The 25,196-nt window shown below is 39.2% G+C and overlaps 1 protein-coding gene across 1 annotated transcript in view; it reads left to right on the forward strand.

The window, feature by feature from the left end:
• ada (adenosine deaminase) overlaps positions 1 to 18,882 on the forward strand; it is a 147,319-nt gene extending 128,437 nt beyond the window's left edge. The window contains exons 9-11 of the mRNA XM_028812079.2: positions 5,062 to 5,129; positions 11,899 to 12,028; positions 17,723 to 18,882. Of these exons, the coding sequence (XP_028667912.1) occupies positions 5,062 to 5,129; positions 11,899 to 12,028; positions 17,723 to 17,827 (303 nt within the window). The 3' untranslated portion in view covers positions 17,828 to 18,882. The remainder of the gene's footprint in view (positions 1 to 5,061; positions 5,130 to 11,898; positions 12,029 to 17,722) is intronic.
• Positions 18,883 to 25,196: the final 6,314 nt, after the last annotated feature.

Raw genomic sequence — 25,196 nt, forward strand, 5'->3', positions numbered from 1 at the left:
TGAACATTCAAAGTGGTTACCCATAAACACGGCTTATAAATAACAAAAACCTCAAACTTCTGGCTCTTTTATTTACCCTCTAGACTCTTTTCCTTGCCTAGCCGCTGGCAGTTAGGATTAGGTTAGGGTTTGAAGAGATGCTGCCCCCTGGAGGGCACAGCACTGGCACACTGACTACTTAGATAAAAATCTTATCTAAAGCATCTTGGACCCCACTTCCATCACTAAGTCTGAAGGTATAAAAAGACAATATGTTGTTAATAAAACTTTGAAACACTTAAATCCATTATTTTTGTTATTATAATACTGTGCAAAGTTTGCCTTTGTATTCACTAAAATGTGCAAAACTGAGACAGCTAAACAATTTTTTTTAATAAAGTTTAAAAACAACCAAAAGCAGTTTACCTTTAAAATAGAGTACTAGGTGGGCAAGCCCCCCTGGCGCTTTTGGCGCCCAACCCCCAGTTGTGGCCAGAATATTAGTAAAATCTGTAAATGTACAAAAGAAAAATAATTATTTATTGGAGTCGAAAATCGCAAAATTCTATAAACACAGTATGTAAAAGAAAAATTAATTATTATTTAAAAATCATGAAATGAATAAAATATTTACCCTCTTACCAATTGGAATATTCCCGTTAAACTGAGGTCCACTATGCTCGATGAGTATTTATAAGAGACTAAATCAACAATCCATTCGTTTTAACTGACATTCTTATAGATAAAAAACTTTTTTTGAAAAATTACTCATTTAAATAACAGGAAAAATCACATGAAAACTAAAATGGTATGCAATGGGTCATCGTAACTCGACCTTCAGCTAACTAAATCACCTAAATGCAAACATTAGTGTTATGAATAGATCATTTTTTTAATAGTTTCTTCCTGGGAAAGTAAGTTTACTCGATACAAAAATAAAAACCATGACTTTCTTGATATTAAAAACCACAACTTTCTTGATATTTTAATTTATAATTTAAAAATGGAATAAGAATCTGAAAATGTAACGACATCGCATTAAAGTTCGATAAACTCTGAAAAGAACGATACCCAACATATATATGTAGTTTTTAAAATAAGCCTGATATGAAGCGTGATACAAAACATGACTTTAAAATGACACATAAAATTGTTGTACTTTTATGCTTAGGATTTTATATACAGTATAGAGAGTAGATTTAAAATCCTACATTAGAACAACTATTCATTACAAGTGCATGTCAGGGTTCAAATGTGACCCCGGAGATCACTGATTAACCTCAGGGCCTAACCTTAGTATTTTAAGATTAGAGCAATAAAAATTATTTTAAGATTAGGAACTATAAGATTATTAAGATTAGGGGAGAGAAAGTAAATTTAAGATTAAACAAGACAAAGTAAAAATCCCACTTTCACTACTTTTAAGTTTAGGGTTTAGGGGTAGAGGCAGGACAATCTAATGTAATAAAGCCTGAATTTTTGTGACCCAGCAGTTCACTAACCATTGAGCAGACTCTCAAATCAACATATTTGCATTCTGTTTGTCTCTGTGTAGTCTCAAATCCTCATTTACCAAAATATTAAGAAGTTGTGATAACTGATTAAAGATGGCCAGATTTAAATATTGTACCAAACATACTTTTGAATTCTGTATAGCCTGTATTTGTGGAATCTTGGACACATGGAAGGGTAGCATTTGAGAAACATCGCTTTAATGCTTTTTTCATTGGAACCAAGAAAAACTTGTTCCTCTTTGCTTCAAGAGCATATTTTAGGGCTAGGGTTAGGGTTCCTCCTAACTTCAGGACCCCCTGTATACTGACTGCAGGGACTATTTGTGCCCTGGTCAGGAAAGCCATCCAGGTAAGCCCTCACCTCTTTTTTTCAAGTTAATCAAAGGTCAGCACTCAAAGGTCTTGCTGGTATGTATGCAAATTAGCCATGCACCCAGCATCATACTCAGAGAAAGCTTAAAGGATCTCAAACCCAAACCCCCCTACTCCCCTCATCAGAAAGGGCAGGACATGCTGTGAAATAATAAAAACACTACTGTTTACAAGGCAAAACATCTGTCCAAACACAAAAAGTCATTCCAGTTGTGCCCAGAACTGCAATTTCAAACAATGGAACAAGCCAGTCTCTCTCCGCTCCTTTGTGGCTCAGTCAATGTGTGCCCAAGACTGGAACTCTGTGAACGCAATTATCTCTCTTTTTTTACGTATTGCAGTATTGGGGCAGTTTGTTGAATTTTATTTATGCTTATTGTTCTGCCCACATTTCTTGTTTGTTTAAGACCTGGTGGCACTGTGATTAGCATTGCTGCCTCACACCAGAGATCACATATTTGGGCACAATAATTGGTCCAGCATAGCTGGCAGACTTTTCCCTAGCCCTTAGGGCCACTTAAAAGACCACTGCACCATTATAATCCACTCATAACTAGTTCAGTTCCCCCTTTCTCATTGACTCTATTGCAGTTTTCAGAGTTTGTCAAAGTTCCTGACCATTTCTATGATCTTGCCTCGAGTTGGAAGCAAATTCAATGGGGTTTGCTCATCACTGTTCACCACCATCTACGACATGCACTCTTTGCAAGCTAAAAAAAGTTTGCCATTGTTTTTTCTCTCACTGAAAAAATCTTCTAAGGTTGTGCCTAGAAACCATGGATTCTTCTACTTCAATTAATCAGTTTCATCGGTTGTGCATTATCGGCCTTGCGAGGTTCTGTTTCATTGGCGGTTTCGTTTAGTTGATGTGCTCGCCTCCGTTGTCTATCAGAGGCTAAGCGAGTTTCTCTCTCCTCTGAGGTTTTGTTTTGCCAATGTTCTCGACTCGCTTGTGTATTAGCGGCTAAGCGAGTTTCTCTTTTCTCAGTGGTTTCACTTTGGCAACAGAAGTCACTTTCTTTGAGCTTCATGGTCTAGCCTCGTACTTCCAGGCCGGACAGACAGACACACACACTTCCACGCGTATATGTTTATATATAAGATAGTTGTATGACATTATTTGAGTACCTTAGTGGGGATACAGTAAATGGAATCATGGGCAAATGTTTAAAGATGATCACTACAGTATGCTTCAGTTGAATTGATTTTTTGTGATTATATTAAGATTGTCAATTTATTTCAGTAACTTAAATGAAAAATTCATGTTTATGGAGCCTCCCTAGTCAGATTATACAGGATGTTTCTAATTGGCGATGCGCCGAGTTATGATATATTACTGTCTTAATAATGAAGCAATCCAAATGAAATAAAGATCACAGTATTCCTAGATAAATGCATGAATGAGTGAGGCATGGTTCTGTTTTTGACTTATTTGAGAGTGAACTTGGATGACCATGAGATTTAGTGAAGATTATTTCCAGCAAGATGGGCATCCTGTCACACATCAGCTCACAGCATGGCACAGATTGAATTGTTTTGGTTTTTTTTTGGCAATCGGGTTATTTCAAAGGGACTATGGCCACCTTGTTCCTCAGACTTGTCACCTCTGGATTTCTAACTTTGGAGAGCACTGAAAGATAAAGTGTACAAGAACAAACCTCGCACACTGGAACAATTACAGCGAAACATTGGAACAGGAAATTGCTGCCATCACCCCTACAATGCTTGCGAATGCCTTTGCCAATATGAAGCACTGTGTCGATCTGTGTTTGCAAGAAGAAGGCGACCATTTCCAACACCGAATGTGATTGGATCGTTTAGACATTTATAAAAGTATGCACTGTGTTTGTTTTGTTTCTATTGCTTCATTATTTACGTGAATAACACATCATAACTTGGGGCCCCCGCCCATTAGAATCTCCCTGTAATTAGATTGTAACCATTATCATAATCTACCTGTTAGGATGGCAGTTTAAATAGACGACTGCAGAACATAACTATAGTTTTAAGTGATAATTTAAATGTTTGGTGCCTACTTTTCTACTTAGAGGAGCATTACATATCTCTATGTATTATTTATTTATTTAATACATAATTCGCCAGTCTCCTCACTCACTCACGCACTCACGTCCGTCCGAAGCCTTCTGTGCAGTCGCCTTCTGCGCATGTCCGAAGCCGAATGCACAGTCACCTTCTGCGCAGCTGCCCGAAAAACCTTACGAGACCGACATCGCGGCAGGCAGCGGATTTACGGCCGGGAAAATTCAAAGAGAAAGGCGACTTCGACCGACATCCAACACCAGCATCGCGGGAGGCGGCAGATTTACGGCCTCAAAAATTCAAAGAGAAAGGCGACTTCGATTAAAGCTCTAGAGGCCTGAAAGGCGATTTCGACTACAGCTCAAGGCCTAATTAAGCATTCATTCAATACACCTATATCAGGTTTGTGGTGCTTATACTTATTATATATAATACTATTCCACTTGTGCCCGTTTCATCTTACGCTGTCGAAAGGGGCTCTTTGTCTAGTAAATAAATAAATACATCCCAGTTCCTAAATGTTTTCTGAAATTACGCCCTCAATCACTGTCCTCTAAGACTGTCTTGTACATATGACGTTACTATAAAAAATAAGAAAGCCCCCTTAAGTCTCCACTTCATAGTTTTGCATCTAGACCCTACATATTTCATATAAAAATTCTAGAGCTGTCTTTGATTCCTATAATTGTATCTGAAAAACATTCAGTAGCTGTATTTTTTGATTCATATTTGGTCTTGGCCTTTCTCTGGATTTGGGGAGACACTAGGAGGCATCAAAAGAAGGAAACCAGCAACCTCTCCTTTGCATCATCCAGTACAGCCAGAGTATGGAGTAAGAAGAGCAAGAGTGCACTGTTAGTAACACTAGGAGGTGTGTTATATTAAAATACTTCTAGAGCATAAAGTGGGTTTGTCACTACATTAAAAATAGAGTTGAAGTTTCAAATAAATAAATATAGATAAAAACAGGCAAAGTACTCTTTAAAGACAAGGAGAGTGTTCTCCATTTTAAATAATTGTATTCTAGCTTGACTGATTTATTTTTTTTTAAATACATCAGCTTTTCTCAGCTATAAATTTCACCGGTGCAGTTTATTATTTAGTTTAGCCTTTAATAAGCTCATATAATTATATATTTTTTTGTTTTCTTCTACAGACATGTCCAATCTCTAGCTATTTAACTGGTGCATGTGATCCAGATTACACTAAACACCCCATTATAAGGTAAGAGTCATGATTCATTTCATGTGCTTTTTACAGAAGTGGGCTTATTTGCCTTATTTTTTTTTCCTGCTACTTGGTATTAAGAATAGTTTCAACCACCAAGAATGAAAAAATCCAAATTGTTTGCTAATATATTGTATTTGCAAAATATTTAGATTTTGTTAGGTTTTTGTCAGAGCCTTGCTTCTCACTCCACCCTTTTTGCTTTTTTTTTAAATCTTTTTACCTTCTGCTAGTGAGACTGTTATTTATTATACAGGTTTATATAAGGCTATTATTCTATTAAGAATACAAAGGATTTTTTTTACGTGCCTATGCTAATCAACATGCAACACTGTGATTCGCTGGGTATAACTACTTTACACTGAAACATATGTCTTCCTTATTTTAAATAACTACCTTACCTTGAAACTTCTTTTATACTGTTCTTTTGCCATCTTTTCACTGAAGTTTCATTCCATTATACGTGTTTGGGTCATTCTATTCATGCTCATATTTGTTTTTAAATTTTTGGTTGTCTTAAACTATTTTAATATTTATTTGTATCCTCCAGCTAAGACATTTTGGGTAGCTGTTTATTGGCTGCTCAGTGGTTGCCAGTGGCAATGTCAGAGGTCACAAACAGAAGTGACATTAGGGGTTATAGGAGGTAAAGGTCTGTCTCCAGTCTCTTGATTTTGTAAATATCTCAGACAAAAATAACAAGATAAGGGGGTATGTTTTGAATTTTGACGCCAGGTTTTCTTTCTTTTCAGTTTTAGCAGTTGCTGCTTTAACTACTGTTTATTTTCGGATCCTTCCTTTGGCCCTTTCCTGAAAAATCTCAAAAGACATTAAATATGGAGTCAAAAGGAAAGAGTTTTGAAAGAAGTCTGAGCTCTCGGTTGTTGCAGCAATTAGGGCTGCAGTCAATTGAGAATAATATAAAAGACCTCAATTTCCCTCAGCTTCTAGGTGTGGCATTTGCTTGTCTGTATTCTGTTTTTTAGGCTCTCAAGTTTCTTTTTCCATTTCTTAACAAACTATTTATATATATATATATATATATATATATATATATATATATATATATATATATATATATATATATATATACAGTAGATATATTTTGCCCTCCCTATGGGATCTGAATACATCTTTGTGGAATGTGGGGTTTGGGATTTCAAGAAATAGGATTTTTGCATCCACATCTCGCCTTTTTCAATATTTACACAATTAAGTTTAAGAGTTAGGCATTACTATTTTTTAGTGACTGCACCAGCTGTTGCCACATCGATCCTTCCCAGAGTCACTGTGTGTGACTTTATCCAGTGTGCCAGCAAAAAGGTTGACATATTCTGTTCTGGAGCATTGAATATTAGGATTGCTGTGTGGCATGCATTTCTCTACTTTGATCGTTCAATTCCTGATTATGAACAAATATTTTTCTGGGTTTAAAAAATTTTAGTTTTGTTTTTTTAAACTTGATGTTTGATCATTTGTCTTTTCCGGTTATAAACTTTGCCTTTTTTTCAACCATGTCTCATCTCCCATTCCTGTTCATTTAAAAAATCTCAACTGTCTTGTTCCTGGTCAGTTTACACCATTATTCTTATTTATTTTGGGAGGATTTATGGTTTTTGTTGTTGACCTGGAGGATCTGAGATTCTAGTGCACTGTTTTTCTGTTTCAGATCTTTCTTGCTGTATTTTTCTTTTGGGCCTCCAAGTTTAATTTTTTTTTTCTCCTATTGCATTTATTTTTTGCTCGTTTTTAAAAGTTTGTCGTATTACATTCTTTTGTTACTTACCCTGAGTACCTCTGAGTTCACCCTGAGTACTTCCGAGTTCCTTGTTAATAGTTTACATTCTCAGTTTTCATTTTGTGAATTATTAGAGCTTTGTGATGCCTTTAGCTTAATTTAATGACATTGTTTAGTCAACTCTTGTTGGATGTAAATAAAACTTGTTAACTCTTTTAATCATTAGATAAATAAATGGACTAATTATGTGTTGGTTATATCTTTAGGGAGGGTTGGTCTTGTCCTATAAATGCTATGTCACAATATGCGACTTTTCTATTGATTTTTAATTGTAGCCCTCATTTACATAATCTTTGCAGTCAAATGAAAGCAGTTGCCTAATGTGACATACCTAGCGACTCAGTCCAACTTTTCCATGACTTGCACCAATAAGATCAAACAGGTTTAATTCTGTCTTTAGCTTTAGTGGCAGCTCTGAATTCATGAGAGCTGATAACCAGTGAATGTCGATCCGGAAGTTCAGTGAATGTAGCAGCGAGGAATAAGGAACATGGGGGTTTTGAACCTCTCAAACAGAAGAGAAGCTCATCTTTCTGATATCACATGTTTTAAATACAGTAGAACTTTGATTATCTGTGCCCCAATTTACAGAGTTTCCGCATTCTCCAAGGCTAACCTCTAAGAGTAATACACTATTGTTCTTATAATTCATAAAAGCTTTGCCGTATGTATTAGAGATAAAGAGAGTTATCAGAGAAGGATTTGAACAAAAATAAATCACTATATGCAGATAATGTGGTATTGTATATATAAGATCAACAAATATCTTTATTAGTCACTAATGCATTTACAGAATTTCAAAAGATAACTGAACTCAAAATCAATTTGAATAAAAGTTTGGCACACCAAACTAGACTAGACCTCTGTCTGTTCATTTTATCAGAACAGTTTAAATATTTAAGGGTAAACATCACACGTAAATGCAAAGATCTTGTTTAACACAATTTTGCTGTCAGCATGGAATAAAATCCAAGAAGATGTGAACAGTTGGTCTACCCTCTATGTCACTTTAGCAGGGAGAATCAATACTGTCAAGATGAACATCCTTTGCACGCTTCTTTTTCTGTTTCTGAGCACCCCTATATTCATTAACAAAATGTTCTTTAAGGAATTAGACTCAATTCTAACCTTATTTATCTGGAATTCGAGACGTCCATTCAAAGGCGACTCTAAAAAGAACTAAAGCAGACGGTGGCATGGCACTACCGAACTTTCAATTTTATTACTGGGTAGCAAAAATACAAGCTATAAAGACCTGGACATCGACTCAATTGATGAATAGCCTAGTCTGCAACAGAAATAAAATCTTTATGTACTTCTTTATATGCTCTGATTTGTGCCCCAGTAAATACAAATTATCGTCAGTATACCAATAATCCAGTCATCCATCAATCACTTAGAATATTTAATTAATGCTGGATGCACTTCATGGCAGAGAAGCTTTTATCTGTTGCTCTTTTGTATGATAATCATTTTTTCAGCCCTCTCAAACCTATACAGTATTTAATCTTTGGAAAATGTCCAGAATTAAAATGCAAAATTGTATATGCAGTAGATAATGTTTTTGCATCTTATGAAGAATTACACATCAAATTTAACTTCCCAGCCACACAATTGTTCCACTACTTCAAATCAGAAATTTTACTGAAAGAAACCTGCCCAATTTTGTACACCTTCCAACCATTTCTGTTCCAGAAGAAATTCTGATTAGTCTTGAAGACTTGGACAGCATCTCAACAATATATAAAAACATTTGAAAATCTCTTTTTTTCAAAGATCCTTGGGTATGGTAGGAAAAGGGTGTTTCAATTAATAGCTCAGAAAAGGAGTGGAAGGTGGCAATGCACAGAATACTCTTTATCTCCTTGTGCGCAAAGCATTCAATTGTTCAACTTAAAATGTTTCATTGATCACATTTATCTCATGTAAAATTATCTAAAATGTGTCCAGGGCAAGATCCAATCTGCGAGCATTGCAGTCTAATTGTATCCTCACTGGGCCACTGAACCTCATTTTGGACAAAAATATTTGAATGCTTATCAGACAGCCTTAGTGTCACAATCACTCCAAACCCATTAACGGTAGTGTTTGGTGAACTCTCAGATGGGCTTAAAGCAGAGAAGGGCAACGCGATTGTAATTGTTTATACCACACTACTAGCACATAGACTTACCAGGAGAATCCTAACCCACCTTTCATATCAATGGGTAACTGATGTTCTACACTATATGAAGTTTGAAAACATCATATTCTCACTTAGAGGATTTGCTCAAAATTTCTTTTTAAATATAGCAAGATTTGATTAATTAATTTTTAGAATAAGCATTCATATTAGGGGGAAAGAAAATTTTCCCCTTGCTCTTGGCTCTCCTCTCTTTTTGTTCCTGCTTTCTTTTTTAGGGCGGCACAGTGACACAGTGGTAGCACTGCTGCCTCGCAGCTAGGAGACCCGGGTTCACTTCCCGGGTCCTCCCTGTGTGGAGTTTGCATGTTGTCTGTGTGGGTTTCCTCCGGGCGCTCCAGTTTCCTCCCACAGTACAAAGACATGCAGGTTAGGTGCATTGGCGATTCTAAATTGTCCCTAGTGTGTGCTTGGTGTGTGGGTGTGCCCTGCGGTGGACTGGCACCCTGCCTGGGGATTTGTTAATGCCTTGCTCCCTGTGCTGGCTGGGATTGGCTCCAGCTGACCCCTGTGTTAGGATATAGTGGGTTGGATGATGACTGACTGACCTTCTTTTTTAACTTTCTAATTTTTTCCCCTGTTTTGTAGTTTGATTATAAACTAATCTGTTATATAACAACCTACCTTTAATATCAGTTGGCAACTGATGTTCAATATTGTATATAAGTTGGAAAACATCAAATTTTTACTTAGAGGATTTGTTCAAAGTTTTTTTTAAATATGGCAAGATTTAATTAATACATTTTTAGAATAAGTATTCATATCAGGGGAAAAATAAAATTTTTTTCCTTGCTCTAGGCTCTCCTCTCTTTTTGTTCCTGCTTTCTTTTTTAACTTTCTGATTTTGTACCCTTTTATCTAGTTTGACTATAAAGTTATTTTTTATTGTATGCAATGTTATTTTCATCAAATAAAATAAAAAAAATAAAACGTTTGTCGTGAATACTGTACCAATTGTGTAAATACTATGCAGTACTTTTAACCGCAACAATACCGAACGAGCGGTCGATGAGCTGGTGACTGTGGGAATGTGGGCACGAGTCACTCACCCCTCCCCGACTGCACCCCTCAGCTATTATCGGAGTGTTGCCAGCATTGGCCATTTATACATGCAATACGGTCTAATTCACTTAGAATTTCTCTGTTTCTGAAAATCTTCACAAGATTTCTCATACAAGCTGACTAAATGTCACCGAAATAGCACTTCAGTATATTGAACAGCAGGAAGACACAATACCCACCTACATTTGAATGCTGGGACTGCGAAACATTATGGCAAAGAAGTGAGGAACATTAAATTCACTAAGGTTTGAAGACCTAAAAGTGATACTGTTCCATGTGAATTCTTTTAACTCTTTGAGGGCTGAATATTTTTTCTGAAAAACTAAATTTTCAAAAAAAGCACACAAAGCAATGGTTTCATACATAAATCAACATAAAACTTCTATTGTTATGTGCCGTGGCTGCTGTTGGCGCATGTTCGGCATCTCTGACAGCTGTGGCTGTGCGGGGGCACCTCGATGGTCAGCAGGAATGCACAGTGGGTTGGCTGCCTGGCTGTCTTCACGCAGCAGGTGGCGGTGGCAGTGTGACACAATATGGTTTGTACCTCTTGTCATAATATGTTGTGGTCCTCCCGGGTGAACGCTGCTGTAGGCTCATCAACTACATGAAAGTGATCAGCACCACGGTCAGCTGGAGACCAATCAGATGATGCTGGTACCTCACTTTCATTTTCAAACTCCTTCTCCAGATAACTTGCATTAAACTTGGAGTCCGACAAGTAAGAGTCCTAATCAACGAAATTACGTAAAAAGTCCATGGAGTATTTTGCTTTGCACATTCACTTTGTTCTCTCGCCAGATGTCGATGCCATTCTAGAGGTTGTTTGCTCTTCACTGCTCTTGCACACATAGGGAATTGAGGCTGAATGAACAAAGCTATGTAATTTTCCTTTTACCAAAGAGAGTCGAACTAAAATCTAAGGGCGAGTTTTGTCGCAGTTTACAGCCAATTACTGTCCTCTACCCCTGAATTTTGACAAAAGTCGACATCAGCCCTGAAAGAGCTAATTTGAAATGTCCATGGCCATCGGATAATCATGGTTCTACTGTACTAAAACAGAAAGGAAAAAAGGAAAGAAAAGGCCGAGACTGTGACTGAACTCACAATACCCACTAATTTGTTATTCCTTCGAATAGCAATGTCTCCGTCCATTATTGGCTGCCACAAAAATGGGCAAGCATCGCTGCGCTGGAAAGTCGTCAGTCAGTCAGTAAAGTGGGCATCAGTTTTCAGTCATGTAAGTTGATGTGGTCCAGTAACAAGATCAACGACTTTGGTTGCCAAATCTTACACACCACACAACTAGAAGTCACATGATGTGGCATTGGTTTAAGAGAATATATTTCAAACTGGAAATCAGTGACACCCATTTCAAGTTTTGTTCTGAACAAGTCAGAATATCAAAATGCTGATGTAGAAAAACATGAAGCTTCTTTGTAATGAATTAGATATTGGCTGTTAGAGTGTTTTTACTGTAAATAAAAATTAAAGTTTTCTCCCACCTGACTGACCAACCAGATATGAAGTGTCTCTGTTGACCAAACGGTAGTACCTGGAGAATTTCCACCTGTTCATCAGTAGTTCTGGTAGCCAAGTTTGATGGCTGAGAGTTGTGATGGCAATTCAAAGGAGCAATGGCATTAACATTTTGACCCTTACCCACAGTAGGCCATTTGGCAAAACAGGAGACATTAATTTCTGTGTTGTTTTCATTCCCACAGGTTTAGGAAAGACAAGGCCAATTATTCTTTGAACACTGATGACCCACTGGTTTTCAACTCGAACCTGGATGCGGATTACAGAGTAGCAAAAACATACATGGGCTTCACCGAGGAGGAGTTTGAGAGAGTGGTAAAAAGAATACATACATTTCAGGTTTTTTATTTTTGTCTCACACAAATCTTGGTGGTTTAAAGGTTGAAGAGAGCCCAACACAAGCACACTGCACAAGTGAGATTTGAAAAGACAGCTGCGGCCCCACTCAGTCCAATACAGCTGAATGACAGGGGCTGCACACAAAAAGCTCGATGTTCACACCACAGTTTTATTAAACCACAGCGTCCGTTTCGGCTAAACAGCTGTGTGTCGACGGTTTACTCTTATTTTCCGCAAAGATTGCCAAGTTTTCACAGGAACGCCAGTGCATCTGTTTACTCAATATTCTTCCCAAGTAGCTCTCCAAAATACCTTGATCCACCAAAGGAAGTTCTTATTTCTGAGAAAAATGTCTTCCCTGGAATGAACTTCATTTTTGTGGAATGTTAAAAAAAACTGCAGTATTATTGGAAAAAAAACAATAATTAAGATTTTTAAGTATTTTTTTTTTCTCCAACTGAGAAATGTAACTTTCAAGTAGCCCACATATTCTTGAGTCCAGTAATGCCACACACTTTCTTTGGAGGTGAATGCCTTCATTGCAGGGTTTCCAATTATTCGTTTTTGTAAAGTGTTTTTCTTTTCTTACATCCTTAATTCCATTTAGAATGTTGATGCTAGACACTTCAAACTTTACAGTTGATTAGTTCCTGCAGTAGACACTTAAAACTATGGATTTTTAAAAAACCCTCCATGTCATCTCCTGAAGTCATTGATATTTGATTATTACTATTATTATAACATTAGGTAACATTAACCAAGGCAACTTACAATGTGACTAACAAGTAGGTCACTCCATGAAAAGTGCGCACGAGAGGTTGAAAAAAGTTAACTACAGTATAAACTGAAATTTAAGAACAGGCCAGGAACCGATGTAGTCACCAGGGGGCGCTGCATCTCCCCAAACTCCCAACACAATAGGCTTATACACAAGTTTCAATGATAGCAAAGGGTTCTTATTGTCGGAAACTCTTACAAGTAAGAGTTTCACACCCCACAACCACAACTCTGCTCTGCAATTCTCTCTTTCCCTCTCCTCCACTCTTTTGATAAGATTTGTCCTCCATCTCCCTACTCTGGCTCCCAAAATGAAGTGGCGCTGTCCTTTAATATAAAACCTGGGAGAACTTCTGGTGTCCCAAAGCTGTGACCCCGGAGCGCTTCCAGGTAAGACTGGAGCCCGATGAAGTAGGGCTCGTTAGTCTCTTCTGTGCCCCCGGGTGGCACCCACGGAACCCAACTGAGCTGAGGCAACAAACTCCAATTCCCTGTGTGCCCTGTGGGAGTCCATGGTGACACCATAACCCAAGGGGGGCTGCCATCTAGCAGTTCAGGGGGAACAATACCTTGAGCAAACTGCTTTACCCTGTCCTTCCATACCATTGGCATCCAAGCTGTGATGCCAGTCTTTGTGTGGCGTCCCTCACAATAAAACTATACTTTAAATTTTTTTTATGAGTGAGACTTATTTACGTCACATTTAACTTAATTAGCTTGACTGATGTTTTTATCTAAAGCAAGTTTCCAAAGTGGTCAACATAATTGAGTAACATCAGTCTGTTTGGGAACAAGTGTGACAGGGCAAGGGTATAAAATTGATAATCGCAAATAAAAAGCTTGGAACAAAGTAGAAGCGTGCTACCATTCCTAGGTTGCGAAACCTAACAGCAATAGGCAGAAGTTCACAGAACAAGAAAGTCTTTGTGAAGGAGTGAGAATTTTGAATGGAAATGGGCAGCACCTTCCACCAGCTAGGAGTTACACATGAAAAGAGTCTGGATTGAGACGTGGCATCATCTGACATGGTTCATCATCAGACCTGAGTGGGTGTGAGAAGGACCATATGACCTTGCAAGCATTTCCATGGATATAAAAGTGCTGACCATGGAGTACTCTGTAGGCAAGCATTAAGGATTTGAACTTATTATACACCACTGCAGGGAGCCAATGTAGGGATCCAAAAGGAGAAGTAACATGCACTGACCTTGGTTAGTTGAACACCATTTGTGCCCCTGCATTTTGAATCATCTGCAGCAGCTTGGTGTCACATGAAGGTACCCCTGCTAATAGAGCATTGCAGTGGTTCTGACATGACATTTGCAAAGCCCCGGACCAGGAGTTATGCTGCATAATCCATCAGATAAGGTCTGATCTTGTGAATGTGGTAAGGAGTAAAAGAGTTAAAGACAGCAAGACTTAAAGACAGCTGGTCATTGCTCACCACCCCAAGGCTGCATACTGGCATGGCGGGTGTTAGTGATAGTAAGCCAGGCTGAACAGAAATGGGGTACTGAATAGATGGATAAGCTGTGAAAACAAGATGATCTGTCTTTGTTGAGTGGACCTGGAGATGGTGCTGCTTCACCCAGGTTGCAAAAATCAGTGAGTCATACAGAAATTGTGGTTGATACCATGTGCTCCTCCAGAGGGAATGGCAGATAAAACTGCATATTATGAGAATAGCACCGATATGAGAAACCGTGGGGTTTAAGTGAAAAGATATATAGAGAAAGGAGGAGAGGAACCATCACTAAACCATGAGACACAACCATGCTTGCCTGGTGCACCCTTGATATCTCTCCTCCCCAGGATACACAGTAGGATCTGCCCAAAAAGTAGGATTCAAACAAGCTGGGGGCACTCCCAGTGATGCCAAGGTCAGAGAAGCTGGAAAGCAGGATCTTATTGTTGATGAAGGCAGAGGAGAGATCTAGAAGGATGAGGACAAATAACATGCTGCTAGCTCTAGCCAGCCATAATGTGCCATCTCAGTGGAATGGCCCCATCTAAAGTCTGATTGATTTGGATCAAGCAGTCTGTTCTGTAGGAGGAAGGAAGAGATTTATATTAATCGGCCGTATATTATTTCCTGGCTGCAAATTAAATGAATAAGTGTACTGAAGTGTACAGATCAGAGTCCAGAACAGAACTGATTTGCTTGTCACAAATATGGCAGTTTTAAGGGCAAGCGGAGGAAATGATGTCATCAGTAGGGCCAGAACCAGAAGTGATGTCACTGGGTCCAGGCCAGGAAGTGATGACATCCGTGGTGCCGGAAGTGACGTCATCGGGTCCAGGCGTAATTTACCAAAACTGGTCTGCAGAGAAGTGAGAGAAAGAGTCAGTGTACTCTGCCAACCCCTGGTCTGGCATGGAATTACTCTCATTCAAGCCCTTTAGCTGCCTTCCATGTGCATGTGTGTGACACATGAATCAAAAAACTGGAGATTCAAAGAAGCTTGAGTTTTTTGCAAAGCAAGAAGGGGGGCTTGGAATCCATCAGATTGAATGTGAAAGAATTGCTTAGGGTGGTCTTTTAGTCCGTCACATCGCTTCCTATGGGGCATGCCCCTGACAAAGTGGGACACTACCCTAATGACGGGAATACAAGCACCTGTCTGCGAAAAAACAAATTGGCAACCAAACTAGCCAAACAAACTTGTAGCAACTATAAAAGTTTGCCATTGTTTTTGCACTGAGTTCAGAATAGAGGTCAGTAACTAGACAAAAACCCAAAATGAGATTTCATCTTCTAGAATGACGGAAAAAGCGTATAGTAAAATCAATATAAAATTCAAATCATAACAACTGTGTGGTACACCTCACATGTTTCACACTCTGCCTCTCTGGCAGGCTGTTTGCTGACTGGTACTTTCTTACCTTTCTAACCTTCATTTTAACCCATTTTGCCACCAGAAGAGGACTTCACAAAGGGTGCTCCCTTGTGCCTTTAAGGGACCACAGTCAGGTAAGGAATGAATAGTCTAACCTCCTGGCCTGATAGTAACAGTTACACAGAGAGACCGTGTTTAAGCGTTCACTCACAAACTCAATTTACAATAACTGCAAGTGCAAATTGATACATAGAATCACATAACTTGGATGGGTTCAATCTTCAAGTAGTCCTATTAGCAACTGCAAGATGCCAGTGAATGTTCCCAGGTGGCTCAGTTCCTTGCATGCAGATTATGACTTCTCAATTAAAAATAAAGAAAAAGATGTCTTTCTGAGGAATAGATGAGACTCTCTAAAAAGTGTCAATTTTTAACTGACAGCAGCTCTCTCGTCCCTTCTTGCACAAGTAAACGCACAAAATAAGAAACCGTGGCTTGTTTAGCAACAGGTTAACATCTCTACTAGCAGGACACTCTTATTCTACTTCTTCTGTTTTCTCAAAACACATTAAAAGTATCTGCAAACACAAAAGGAAGAAAATATTACAAAACATTGCTTTCACGAAAGCTCACAAGTTGTAAACTCATCCCACATGCGACTCAAAAATTTAGTTTCCTTGGACTCAAAGCTCATAAATAAACTGACTATGCAAAGCCCCCTGAAATCCGGCATCACATTCCAGCTTTCCCAGCATACACTGCACTCCTGTTCAGCTTGACCAAACTCGAACTAATGGCCTTTCGACTGACAATTGTCAGCTGAAAGGATTAAAGCATCGCCAACACTCTGAAGCAGTGAAACTCGTGTCATTAATTCAGGTAGAAAGGTGTTCAGCTCGGTGGCGCAGTGGTAGCTCTGCTGCCTCGCAGTTAGGAGACCCGGGTTCGCTTCCTGGGTCCTCCCTGCGTGGAGTTTGCATGTTCTCCCCGTGTCTGCGTGGGTTTCCTTCGGGCGCTCCGGTTTCCTCCCACAGTCCAAAGACATGCAGGTTAGGTGGATTGGCAATTCTAAATTGGCTCTAGTGTGTGCTTTGTGTGTTGGTGTGTGTCCTGCGGTGGGTTGGCACCCTGCACAGGATTGGTTCCTGCCTTGTGCCCTGTGTTGGCTGGGATTGGCTCCAGCAGACCCCCGTGACCCTGTGTTTGGATTCAGCAGGTTGGAAAATGGATGGATGGATGGAGGTGTTCAGTTCTTGTCTGGGAGCATATTCATAAAATAATTCTGTATGTGCCTGTCTGTGATTTAGTGTATAAGGGAAGCTCTATAATGAAAAATAAAACACCACAGAGTAATTTCCTATCATGTGTTGACATTTTGTTGAGGTTGTTCTGGTAGTAAGATGCCGGCTCTGCCAATCATAATCTTAAAGATGCATTGGAGACACAGTAAAAGTCCAAATACACATATCATCAGCCTTATCTGTAAACATCAAATAACAGGAAAGGGTGGCTGTTGGGTAACATCAAGGGGCTGGCTTCCCATGTAGTGCGAACACACAGTAGTGTGTTTTGGTGTGTCTTCAAGTGGAAGATATGCAGGGCGTCACACTTTTAAAACATTCGCAGCACTCCTCTGACATGAACAAGACCCATAGATTACAATTTATTTTACTGGCTGGCTACGGATTACTTGTATAAAAAAAATGGTCTTCGAAACAATTGCAAAATCTCCAAAAACCTCTTTTTTAACAAGTTTTGTATTTTGAATGAAAAGCTAACTTTAGCGTCAATTTTGAATTTTGCAAAACTGAAAGCAAAATGAAACTCAATCATTGGTTGTGGTTGACCCCAAATGGCCAATTCCTATATATGTGCCCATTAGACCGAATCACAGCACACACATAAGTAGTGATCAGCCTAAATCATCACCACAGGTAGGCATGGGCTCTCGAGGCGTCATAGCACTAGACTAACCAGTGCCTTCATGTAAGCTGGGGAAAGAATGCAAATGGCAAATGTAACACAACAGCTACTCTTGTCTTTCTGTCTTGTGCAGAACATAAATTCTGCCAGCTCCAGCTTCCTGCCCGAGAAAGAGAAGAAGGATCTCCTTAATCGTTTGTATGAAGCCTATGGAATGGTGAAGTCTTCTGCCTGTTAACCTCATCCATGAAGTGCCTTTTAGATCACTCCAGAAAAGATTTGACTGTTTTGTATCTTTTGCTTTCCTTCTCCTCCTTTTTTAAACTAATTTTCAACTTAGAGTTTCCTCAATATGTGAAAATGAACACTGTGCAATGTGAAAAAAAAAAGTGGTAATTAAGGTAGATGAAGAACAAAGCCTTAAAGGATGGCAGCTGGATGAAGATGTCATGGCACAACAAGATCTGGAGGTCACCTGGACCTTTGATTGTATTTTAAAATCTTCATACCTCATTAATATTCTACTCTCAGCTGCATAGGCATTTACCAGCAACATCTTCCAAAGTTGCCTTCTTTATACAGTGAAAACCAAATTGACGACATAAAAGGTACCAATGATGTGCAGCTAGAAAAAAAAAAACAAACTTGTCATAAGAAAAGATGCCACTGACTGCAGGGATCGTCCTACAAAGTCGGCATCGTTTTCACTCAAAAGACTGACTGCCAATAAGTATTATTCATCACTGCCGGTCAACCTGCAGTGGCAAAAAAATGCTTCACAGCAGCAATTGAAGCAGCCAGCCAGTGTTTAAGAAGCATTTTGTTTCTTTTTTAAAATTGTCTTATGTATTTTTACTATGTAGGACATTGTTTGAATTGTAATACAAACTCCTGACATAAAAGGGCGCTTTTAGTGCACCGTGGCAGCACGGGTATTTATTTAACATGCTCATTTTTTTGTGAAAGTTTTACAATTTTCTGCAAGTCTTATTTTCAGTACGGCAGGTTTTGCCCTTTCCTGAGGTGGCTCATAAGCTCGCTGTTCTTATCGTACTTTTCTGTTTGCATTAAAGTGTGTCAGGTGCAGCTTGTGTGTTAAATGGCTTGATTTTGCTGAAGTTTATCATATGTGTGTGCTCTTAGATAACTGCCTTCTCTAACAGGTGCTTACTGAACAGGTTTATAGCAAGTCTTAATTATTGCAATGCTCTGTTCCTTGAGGGAAAGTTAAAAAAAAATCATTCCAAATGGTTCTTCTACATTTGTTACAATAAAAATACATTTGAGCCACCACTATGTCTGCGGTGTTTAATTTTGTCAAACATCTCTGCTGATGTGTTATAGCAAAGAGGTCCCGCTTCTCATTTTCAGCTAGTCTTTGCCCGCAGTATTTGAAAAAGGCCCATTTCTCTATTAACTCTCATTTCAAACACTGAACACCAGAAGGCTCACTTTTTTAACAATTAAAAAACTTTCCTCAAAATCTTATCACCCTGACCCTCAGAAATAAGATGGTATGTGACACAGCCAGGCCTAGTAGGTCATTTCAATTTTTATTTTATTATTTTTTTTTACAGTGTATCCCCATTTAAATAGTGAAAAATAAAGGTACCCCCTCTGCTCATTATTTTCCACTGCAGGCTTACAGACAGACGTTTTACATTCTGAAGCTGTATGAATAAACCCTGACAATATTAACAATAATATGCCCGAACTGAGTATACACTCACCGGTCACATTATTAGGTGCACCTGTTCAACTGGGTATCCGTCAATAAGGGCACGCACATAAAGGCGACCTTCAAAAGGGCGACCTCAATTGGGTGCGGCGAATAAAAGCGCACATAAATAAAAGCGATCTTCAAAAGGGCGACCTCAATTGAGCGCCGAATAATTGCGCGCGCAAATAAAGGAGCGCTTCAAAAGGATGACCTCAATTGAGCGCCGAATAACTGCGCGCATAAATAAAGGAGTGCTTCAAAAGGGTGACATCAATTGGGCGCAGCGAATAAAGGCAAATGCAATAAAATTATTACAGAAAATTTATTAGATAAAGGCAATGATTGAACGTATAAAAAGGTGAAAGCAAGAATATTAAAACATCCAATTAATTAATGCATGAACTTCTAACGAACTATTTCTAAAGCTCTCTATATTTCGTTGTTTTCAAAATTACAGAAAATTAGATTAAGGCAATGACTGAATGTATAAAAAGGTGAAAGCAAGTTACACTTGAAGCTGTAGATTATGTGCAATGCCACATAGATATTCGAGATGCGGTCTATTAGCATAATCAAGGACAATTAATTTAATTCGCTCCGAAGGTCATCCTTTTGAAGCGCTCCTTTATTTGTGCGCGCATTTATTTGGCGCTCAATTGAGGTCGTCCTTTTGAAGCTCGCCTTTATTTACGCGCGCCTTTATTCGGCGCTCAATTGAGGTCGCCCTTTTGAAGATCGCTTTTATTTATGTGCGCTTTTATTCTCCACGCCCAATTGAGGTCGCCCTTTTGAAGGTCGCCTTTTTGTGTGCGCCCTAATTGAATAGAACCGTTCAACTGCTTGTTACTGTAAATATCCACCAATCACATGACCGCAACTCGCTGCATTTAGGCATGTACAAGACAACCTGCTGAAGTTCAAACTCAGCATCAAAATGGGGAAAAAAGTGATTTAGGTAACTTTGAATGTGGCATGGTTGTTGCTGCCAGACAGGTATTTCAGAAACTGCTGATCTACTAGCATTTTCACGCACAACCATCTCTAGGGATTACTGAAAATGGTTCAAATATCCAGTGAGCAGCAGTTAAATGCAAAACACATCAAACCTTGAAGCAGATAGGCCACAGCAACAGAAGACCACACCAGCAACCAGTTAATAACAGGCAACTAAGCCCACCATTCACACAGGCTCACTAAAATTGGACAACAGAAGATTAGAAAAACGTTGCTTCGTCTGATGAGTCTCTATTTCTATTATACATTCGGATGGTAGGCTCAGAATTTGGCATCAACAACATGAAAGCATGGATCCATTCTGCCTTGTATCAATGGTTCAGGCTGGTGATGGTGGTGTAATGGTGTAGGGGATATTTTCTTAGCACACTTTGGGCCCCTTTGTACAAAATAAGAATCATTTAAATGCCACAGCCTACCTGAGTACTGTTGCTAACCATGTCCATCCCTTTATGACCGCAGTGTACTCATCTTCTGATAACTACTTCCAGTAGGATAACACGCCATGTCACAAAGCTCAGATTATCTCAAACTGATTTTTTGAATGTGAGAAATGAGTTCACTGTACTCAAAAGGCCTCCACAATCACCAGATCTCAATCCAATAGAACACCTTATGATGTGGTGAAACAGGAGGAGTAAACTGCTGAAATCCTAGTCTCAGTACTAGAATTGTTGCCAAAGGGCTTCAGCAAAGTATTGAATTAAGGGTATGAATACTTCTAATGAAAAATTTCTCTCTTTGATTTGATTTTTAATAAACGTTCACATTTTTCTGAAAACATGCTCTCACTTGTTCATTATACGTTACTGAATCTAGATTTATGGGCAAAAATGGCAAATTTAAAATGAAATCTGCAACACAATAAAGTGTACTGTGGTAATGCGCGTCCTCAAGCATTACCAGTTGAGGTTAAAGTAGCGATTCACTGGACATGGTAACTTGTAAAGGTAAAAGTGTGCCAGCTTCAAAGGGCGCTTACCGTTTTGTGTCGAAGGTGCTGCCACGGGAATGTGATGCTGTCTCAGTGGGTGCGCACTGTGAGGCAAGGCAGGTCTGAACACACGTGGAGCTGATATAATGGCCAGTACAGGCTCATCCGCAGGTATTCAGTTTCACATGCTGGTATCTATGCAGCCTGGCCATCACAGGTAGTTTAAAGAGCAATGCACCTGGAACAAAAAGCCAGAATTTGTATTTATAACCGAGGTTGAGTAAGAGATGAGTATCCCATATTCTAAATAAATAAGTGTAAGCAACAGGTGTGCTTGAGCTCAGCATAGCTTTTGGCTGTCCACGGGGCTTACAGCCACGCGGCTGATAGTTTTTTGATTTTACATAGAAGTAACATGGGACGTGTCACAGCATGTGGTGTGCATGTGCCAGCGTCTTCCTGGATAGGTGTGTGAGGTAGACAGTTGTAGCGGATTTGGCTGGATAGTTTTGCCGGTTATATTATAGAGGGAGCAGTTGTTTTTCTTGACGGCATTGTCAATATGGGCTGCTGGCCTGGTTTGCTTTGAGGCCAGGGGGTGCCCGGATGCTTATGGAGCCATGGACTGCAGCACTTCTGCCACACCAGGAAGTGCTGCAGGAAGGTCATCACGGAGTACCTGGAGCACATCCGGGTGCATTATAAAAGGGGCCGCCTCACTCCATTCAGGGAGTCGGAGTTGGGAGGCAGAGGATGGAGTTTGCAAGTGGAGGAGTCAGGGCGGCAGAGAAAGAGAGAGAGAGGACTGAGTAGTGCTGGTGGGTTGTGTACTGTGTATGCTGTTCAAAAGTCTGTGTAAAGGAAGAGCTGAAAATAAATTGTGTGTGCTTTTGGACATTGGGTGTCCTGTGTCTGTCTGTAGTCAGACTGATATATATACATATATATATATGCTGCATAGTTTTACTGTCAAATAATGCAAAGAGTACGCCCTAATTCTGGGCTCATGAGGCACACACACTCACTGCACCCCCTCTCGGGGATCGAACCTCGGATGTCAGCGGCGAAGCCTCTTTACATTTCGCCACGGTGTGCGGTTCGTTTATTTGACAGCATGTAGATCGGGGTAATTACATTCATGACCTTCGTAGTCTGAATTACAATCTGATTGTATGGGTGGTTACCTACCAGGTAACGCTTGTGGTTGGTCTGCAAGTCGGCAAACATCCACCACGGTGCCCTCTTCAGTGGCGAGAAGCAGATCATAGAATGCTGCATAGTTTTACTGTCAAATAATGCAAAGAGTACGCGACACGTGTTTCGCCCTAATTCTGGGCTCATCAGGCGTACACACTTACTACACCCCCTCTCAGGTATCGAACCTCAGAGGCGAAGCCTCTTTACATTGCGCCACGGTGTGTGGTTCATTTATTTGACAGCATGTAGATCAGGTAATTACATTCATGACATTCGTAGTCTGAATCACAATCCCAGAATTAGGGTGAAACACGTGTCGCGTACTCTTTGCATTATTTGACAGTAAAACTATGCAGCATTCTATGATCTGCTTCTCGCAACTGAAGAGGACACCATGGCGGATGTTTGCTGACTTGCAGACTAACCACAAACGTTACCTGGTAGGTAACCACCCATACAATCAGATTGTGATTCAGACTACGAATGTCATGAATATATATATATATATATATATATATATATATATATATATATATATACTAGCAAAATACCCGTGCTTCGCAGCGGAGAAGTAGTGTGTTAAAGAGGTTATGAAAAAGTAAAGGAAACATTTTAAAAATAACGTAACATGATTGTCAATGTAATTGTGTTGTTATTGTTATGAGTGTTGCTGGCATATATATATACATATACACATACACACACACATATACACACATATACAGATATATTATATATACATATACACATATTTTTTATATATATATATATATATATATATATATATACACATACATACATACATACATACATACATATACACACATAGATGCACTTACAATAACATAGAAATCAATATAAACAACATGAACATCATTATCATATGAGAATATGAAGTAATATATAAGAAGCACATTTCATATAAATATAAATTATTAAACAGTAAAATCTTCTTCTATAATTTGCTACCGTGGCTTTTCGTTGGTCTGTCCAGGATTTTAAATCACCTGTAGCTTGCAAACCGTTTCACCTATTGACTTGAAATCTGGTACACATATAATACGTCACGTCTGCTATCCGCTTTATGGGTGATGATTGTATTACTGTTTTTATGTTTATTTTATTTTAGAATCAACTCCTATCTGCGCACACCAGGGCGGCCGTAGGCGGATGCGTATGGTGTATTCACTCCATGTTATCGTGCATTGCGCTGTCAGTGTTATTTTGATAAAAGAATTTGAACAATATATAAGAAGCGTATAAATTATTAAACAGTAAAACATTAACATTTAAGAAGTAAAGTTACATGAAGTACTACTGCAGTGCCTTCGGGTATACGTCATTTTTTGTTTGCCCATTACATGCTTAAATGTATAAATGTTTTGGTGCACCTACCCGAGAACACGCGACATATAACCGAGCGTGGGAGAAGCATGGATTTTAAACACGCGTTGAGTTCATCTGCTGGTCTCCCTCATGGAATAACTGGTAATGTTTGACTAAAATCTACAGCGAGTAAAATGACATTACCTCCTATTTTTTTTTTTACGATCTCTGAGATCTTGCTTTTTTCGGTTCAAGGCTTCATAAGCTCTTTTATGTTGTATGGTGTACTTATCCCAAACCATCATCTTTGAATGTTGCAAGACTTTCGCCTTGTATGTAGATCGGGGTAATTACATTCATTGCATTCCTAGTCTGAATCACAATCTGATTGTATGGGTGGTTACCTGGCACTGTAGGGTTGCCACCCGTCCTTTAAAATACGGAATCGTGCCGGGTTTGAGAATGAAATTGCGCGTCCCGTTTTGAATCAATACTGGACGGGATTTATCCCGTATGTTTTGTATAATTTTTTTTTTAAAGCAGTGTCTCATGCAAATTATCCCACACGCATTTTATGAAGATGCCTCCTTTCCTACTTTGGATTGGGTAATACTTGATGTCATCGTTAGTTTGATTGGTGTTTTCAACTGTCCAGTGAGGAGGGCGTGTCTTTTAAGTACAGTCTGCAAAGTGTTGGCACTGAGATGTTGTGTCAGCGCCATAGTTGAAGCCCCTAACGTTGCGGTCAGCAAGTCGGCTAACATCCGCCATGTGCCGTCTTTCAGTTGCGAGAAGCAGATCATAGAATGGTTGAAACTGTTGCCCCTAACGTTGCGCCACGGCGTGTGGTTCGTTTATACCTCGTGTCTTGTCATTAAACTTTTATCTCGCAAATATGTTATTGCAATCCGCAGCGGGAGCGTTTCTATAAACTTAATTGAAAGTTACGTTTTACACCGTGCTTTGTTTCCCTTATGAACATGCTTGTATGCTTAACTCGCTCCGTTCTCAATTGTTTAATTAATTTTTTGCTCTTCGCTGTTTGCGGCTGTTCCTCCATTTCCCCCTACTTCGTTCTTTTATCTCGCGAATATGTTATTGCAATCCTTAACGGGAGCGTTTCAATAAACTGATTGAAAATAGTTTTGCATTTACCTTTTTAGTAAAAGGCGAGCTTTTAAGCCTGAGAAATCACCCCGTAAATGCACACGTTTAATTGCACATGTGTTAATATGTATGCTTACACAGTATTAAAAGACAGTCAAAAATTAACGTCATTTACCTTCGTTCCCGCGTGTGACTCGTGCTGTAAATGTCTTCCTTGTTTTTAGTTCACGTGATTACGTAGGAGGCGTGATGACGCGATACGTGACTCCGCCTCCTCCATTACAGTGTATGGACAAAAAATATGTTCCA

Source organism: Erpetoichthys calabaricus, chromosome 10, assembly GCF_900747795.2.
Source record: "Erpetoichthys calabaricus chromosome 10, fErpCal1.3, whole genome shotgun sequence".
Classification (NCBI taxonomy): Eukaryota; Metazoa; Chordata; class Cladistia; order Polypteriformes; family Polypteridae; genus Erpetoichthys; species Erpetoichthys calabaricus.